Below are 6,000 nucleotides of genomic sequence, written 5' to 3' on the forward strand. Positions count from 1 at the left end.
GCAAATTGCCTGCAGTGCAGCAATTGGGATGCTTTCAGGAATCTGACAAGACCTGCCAGCCCAGCCCTGCTGCCTACCTGCTGGGGATGGCGGCTCTCCCTCGAGAGCTCTGTTTGGGGCTTGCTCTGTACTTTAAAGGAGAGGCTGGAGTCAGCAGCCTCATTAAAAAGGCCTTTGTTAGCACATTAGGCATTGGGAAAAAAATGATTTGGCACCATTGTTTCCCAGAAGATGCATGGCTCTGTTAGCCAGCAGGAATCAGCTGGCCTCTCCAGTCAAACTTCCAGGACTCCTGACAGCCTGAGCTTTACCAGGACAGCCCCATTCCACCTGCCAGGGCTCGTCTTCTGAAACTGCTTCCAAGGGGATTCCCGAACCTTGCTCTCTCTGAGCTCACACTAGCTCTCCTGAAAACATTCACCAATGCCATAGATATTTTCCCAGAGAGAAAAATCATCTGTCCAGGATGCTGCCACCACAGCTCAACAAACAGTTTCAGGGGCTGTTCAGCCACTGTTGAATGCAGGAAGCGTGCTGCCCTGAGGCTAAGCACCACACGGGATTTAACAAATCTAATGCTAGCAGTACAGCCAGGCAGCAACGTGAAAGTTCAGTGTGAAAATCCACAGCAGTCCATTAGGTCTGACTCTGAGTAACAGCCTGCTCGTTGGTAGCACCAGCACTACACATACACACAGCTCCACCGCTATGCTCAACAGCCACTTTCACTGGCAGAAAAGTCTGAAAACAGTGGGGTTAGTATTCACTCACCCTAGAACTGCCAAAGGCTTTTTATTGTTTATTAGTAACCTGAGAGTTGGTGTGCTTTCCGGAAGACAGCCGGAAGAAAGTGATTCCTAAAAGCACTCAACACTAATGGAGCTCCATCCTCCTGAAATCACAGAACCTTTCAACAGCAATTTCCCTCAGTGATGACTTAGGTTCAGATGGAGTTCTTCTAAAAATAACAGCACAGCAGAGCCAGTTTCAATTCCTTACCTTCTGCGGGCAGCCCTAGCTCTGGGAAGCCTCAATTTGCCCCCTAACAGTTTTACTGTTAGTCTCAGCTTGCTGCCACATGTGCTACTTGCTTCTAACACAGTGGGGATGCTCAGCACACAGCCAAGGTGAGAGGTGGACATTAGTAGAAAAAATTCCTGCTTTAGAGCACCTTTAGCAGCTATCCACTCACTGACAAATGGATTAGCAGTATTCGTATGGTTAATATCATGCCCACGGTCACTTAGAAAGATGTAAGGGCTGATGCAAGTCCATACTTGTAGGTCAGGTTGAAGTGATCCCACTTCAAGTGCCCCGGTGTGATCGTGTATCGCTTTCTCCGTGCTGGAGGCTGAGGTGGGAAAGCTGGGCTGTACAAAGCAGAGGTGCTTGCTCCATGAAGACCAGGTGATGATGTGGCACCTTCCTTAAAAGACAAAACAGGAGGTTGAAGGAGGTGGGAGAGACTGCAGGATAGAACAGCACAGAAGAAAACCTACCAAGTGTGGGGCACGTGGTGGCTGGGGAACACGGGCAGCCCTCCCTCATGGTGTCCAGGAGAAGGGACTGGCACACCGGCTGCTCAGTGCCTGTCAGAGCACACTGAACAAAACCAAGGCAGAGCAAAAGAGGGGCTTTGCTATGAATTCCTGGGGTATCACTAAGGTGCAAGAAGGGAGCAGCACCCCTCGGTGCTGGCTCCCAGAGCATCGGTGCTGTAGGTTCCCCTGAGCTGTTGCATAACTCCAGGACAGGGCACTGCAGCTGCTCCTCTCCTGGAGAGCAGCGCAGATGGAACAGAAACAAGGCCTCAGACAGCTTCTGGCCCCAGCAGAGCTGCAGCTCTTCCTGAAAAGCCCTCGTTTCCTTTCCACTTTGCTGTTGCTCTCCAGCCTAACCGCAGAAGAAATGAAGCACCGGATAAATGAGTCAAACAGGCAACCCTTTGTGCGAGAGCTCTTTATAAAGCTGGGCTGTGGATCTGAAATGCTTTCAAAGTAAATTGGAGCCCTGGAAACCCTGGAGTGCATTTAAAGCCATCACACAGTAAAAGACATCACATTTGGTGGCATGCCTGACTCCACCTACAGCAGCAGAGGTAAAAGAATGAGACCAGCATAGATCCCTGGAAGTCCACCTGTTCTGCTTCCTTTTTCAGGAGGAAGACACCGAATGTCTCTGGGTCATCTTTGCTCCTGAGGCACCGAGACCAACACTGCAGTATGTACAGTGGCAACAGTACAAAAGCTGCACCAGTCTGAGTTTGTCCAACCTCCCAGCACATCCTACAGAAGTCTGCATTTTACACATGGAACAGCTAAGGCTTGGAGAGGCAAAACAGCAGATCCCTGTCCTACAGCAAGCCAATGGTAAGGAAGGACAGGAAGCCAGAAGCTGCAGCTGCCAGACACTGCTCAAATCGCTCCATGACTGCAGCTAGTCATGACTGGAGAAAGGCTGAGGGACTCTATCCCAACAGGAAACCAGTTTCTTCTGCTAATGTCTGCATGCTGCACTGGCTTCTGCTTGCTCTAATCTCAGCCTCTTTCTTTTCTGGGACAGCCTTCTATTGTAGCCCGTCTGTCAGCACAGCCAAGGGCCTGACTCACAATTTGGGTTCATCAGAGCAAATGTAAGGCATGCAAAGGCCACACAGTGTCACCTATGGCACAGAGAGACACTAGCTATCGTACCTTCAAAGCTGCAAGCTTTTGGCAGGGCATTATTTGATCACAGTTCTGGGAGCCTTCCAATGCCAATTTGCTCTTGAATGAGCACTCGGGGTCACTTCTCCCTTTTAACCTTTGTCACCTAGTTTGCTCTACGCTGGGGCCTGTCTGGATAACCTGTATTTCTTGGTAGGCTCAGTTCTGCTGGAGCTGTAAGAGAAGCCTGGAGAAGATTAGCTCATAATTATGGGATAGTAAGGTATTATCCTCCTTTTTGCATCTCTTTCTAGTAGGGTAGAATTTGGCAAATCCTACCTTATGTTCTTCTGTTCCTTTCTCTTTGATCCCTTGCCAGCACAGGGCCTGACTGCACGCTCGTTCTGGCATCACCAGCCCAGGACTGCTGGTACTGGGAATTCCTGCTCTGTCTGCAGGCTCTGACTCAGGAGTCTTGATAAGGGGATGAGGTCAGACATTAACACCCTGTGGTAGCTGTCTGTTTGTGATAGATCCCCCTGCTCCTTAGCAAAGCCAGCAGAACACAGATCATTTCTTTCTGGCCTCTGTATGCACAGCCCAACTGGTGCTATTTCCACTTTGTGATAGCACTGAGCCACCAGCTGCAGGGCCTGAGTGATGAGCACTGCTTCTGCCTTCTCTGCCATGGGGCTATAAATTGCACCAGTGTAGGGTATAAGAAGACAGTCAGCTTTTCAACTCAGAACCAATGCCTAACACACATGCTGCAGCTCAGGTTTAAGGTTCTGACAGAAACGGGAATGATCTAGTTAAAAATTACACAGTGTAATTTGGATCAAAGGATCTGTCTGGATGCCAAAGAGCCGAGACTATGGGAATATTCAGAACTGGAGAAGAGGTCAGCAATTCCCAGGAGGAAGCCCACTCGACTGTGGAGTAAGGTCTTAAGTATTCAAAAAGTTTGGGACATGCCGCAAGAAGGACAGATGTTTCAACTCCCTCAACAATTTCAACAAACACTAAAATATACACAGATAAAGGCAGACACTGGTCAGCATCCCTCGTCTATATTGTTCACCCCGGGCAGTCAGGCCTCCATTAATTTACTTCACTGAACTGTAATGAATGTAATTCTTTCCTCTCTCTCTCCTAGTTGTGCAGTTCCCCACTCAAACTAAACAGCAACACAACTCTGTGGCTCAGAACCAAGTTAAGAAGAGCCCTGAATACATGATGCAAATGAGGGATGCTACTGCCAGGGTCATCATAAACACAAACAGCAGGAAGTGATAAAAGCTCTTGAATTGTTTCTTTTTATAAAATTGAAAGAGGAAATTAAGCTAAAAGTGAAGATTAAGATCAACCTCTGAGAGTCCCAGAGTCCTGCTACAGCTCCACCCGAAGCCGAGTCTGTCCCAGCTTATCTTATTAACAGATAGGCCCTGAAAGAGTTAACATAGCTACTACCTTCTGTAGGTCCAGCACCAACTCCCAGTTTCAATCTTACACCATGAGCCCTGCCTCTGGAGTTCCTAGGAATCTCAGCTGCTGCAGAAACCAGAATGTGTGTGTGCCACATCACAGCGGGCTGGGAGAGCAGAGGTGCTCAGGAGAGCTCAAGTTCTGAGGGCAAACACAAAGCTTTTGTGCAGGCACCACTTGGCCGTCTGCAAGCTGTGTACACACCTCTAGCAATCTGATTTCATTTAGATGCATCCTCTCAGGATCCTTTGCAAAAAGCAGCTTGAATAGACATAAATCTGGTTGCCTTACTTACACATCGGTTAGATTGCTTCCTGAATTTATCAGTCTTCTAAAAACAACACACACACACACACGATATCCCCACTCCCCTTCCAAGCTTTTTACAGTTTGATCTTTTCCCTACCTGACTCTTCTGAACAGCAGCTCCAGCTGGATCTCCCATGACAGCCAGCAAAGCCACCACAGGGAATATGCACAAAAATCCCACGAGGGTCCGATAGCCATTGCTCTTCTTGTCCACTGAGAGGAAGCTGAAGCTCTTCTTTCTGCTTGCAGAAAGTTGTTCTATTTGTTCCATGTCAGTCTTTAGTACTTTTTAGAGGGAGATGAGAGCTCCTAAGGCATCCCCTTTGCAGAATGCATTGCTAATCCTTTTGCTCACAGTTGCATCTGGAGCATTTGTGAGGAGTCCTGCAGCTACTGCCAGAGCTGTGCAGAACCACGAGAGTTTCAGAAAAAAAAAGGAAAGGAAAAAAAAAAAAAAAAAAAAAAAGCTGACTTTACATTAAGCCTCTTTCCAATGTGCCAAAAATTCTCATTCTCTTAGCCTCTGCCAAGCAGTATCAGATTACTGCAGCTGAAAGTTGGGCTGGTGGGGAAGGAGCAAACTGAAACAAGCTGGGATGGACATGAACTCTTCTCTTTAACTGCCTGTATAATCAGCAGAGGACAAATCTGCAGTTGTCAGCTTTATGTAATGAAGAAATTGGGGGAGGGGGCAGAAAAAGGAATCCAGAAACCAGCATCATGCCCGCGGAATGCTTGCTCACAGTGCTCTGTGGTAGCGGAGCTGTCATTTGTCACAGCCTGGCTTCAGGAGCAGAATGAAAAAGGAGATGCTGGGCGAGAGCAAGAACCTTTTCTCCACTCTGGAAATTTTGGTCGGGGAGTTTACAAACTCTGATCAAAGTAAACATCAGCTCCCTCATCCATGAAACTTGGCAAGTGACTCCTGCACATTCCTTGTGTACTTGGGAGTGACCCAGTAAGGGGTGTTATGCTCAGAGAGAGGAATATTCATTCACAATCATGCTGTTTGGGGTACCTCAGCTCAAGCACCGCAGACAGACTTGGAGAAGGAAGGTGGCCAGTTTGCCTAGAGCAGCTGGAGCCTTTAAGACACCTCTGGGTTGTGGGCTTGAGTCAGTTTGTGACTTTTTAAAAGCTTACTCAGAAATTCTCAGGTCTTCATTTCTGCCTGGTCACAGAGCACTGGACACTTGGCACTTCGGAGGTGGGGTCCTCAGCTGGACAGCTGTGACCAGGCAGAGGAAAGGAACTCGCTGCCATCTCCCACCTCCAGCAAAGGCAGGGAGCGGGAAGTTCTGGTGCCAGTAAGAAACATTCCTAGGACATATCTGAAAGACGGAAAGGTTTCAGAAACCTCTTGTACATTAAGTAATTACAAATAATCTAATTTGACATTTTTTTCCTAGTTCATAATCGGGTTTGTGACGTTTCAGAGTGTTCACGTATTTTGGGACTAAAGCTGGCCCAGACTTCTTAAACAACTCAGAATAAAGATGACCAAAGAGCCCGTGCGTAGTTCCATGAACATTTTCTTTTCCAGTTTTTACCAAACTCCCCC

General features: G+C 47.9%; 1 protein-coding gene across 4 annotated transcripts in view; it reads right to left on the reverse strand.

Moving 5' to 3' along the window:
• MMP23B (matrix metallopeptidase 23B) overlaps nucleotides 1-5,710 on the reverse strand; it is a 19,541-nt gene extending 13,831 nt beyond the window's left edge. For 3 of the 4 annotated variants that reach the window (XR_014685177.1, XR_014685178.1, XM_084494770.1), the window contains exons 1-2: nucleotides 4,537-5,709; nucleotides 1,278-1,426 (exon numbers count right to left, since the gene is read on the reverse strand). Coding sequence is in view for 2 of the 4 variants with exons in the window: in XM_084494770.1 (XP_084350896.1) it covers nucleotides 1,278-1,426; nucleotides 4,537-4,710 (323 nt within the window). In the remaining 2 variants the exon portion in view is untranslated. Of the gene's footprint in view, nucleotides 1-1,277; nucleotides 1,427-4,536 lie in introns of all 4 variants that reach the window. The other variant, XM_084494771.1, reaches the window with a different exon arrangement.
• Between the last annotated feature and the right edge of the window lie 290 nt (nucleotides 5,711-6,000).

Source organism: Aythya ferina, assembly GCF_964211825.1.
Source record: "Aythya ferina genome assembly, chromosome: 21".
Classification (NCBI taxonomy): Eukaryota; Metazoa; Chordata; class Aves; order Anseriformes; family Anatidae; genus Aythya; species Aythya ferina.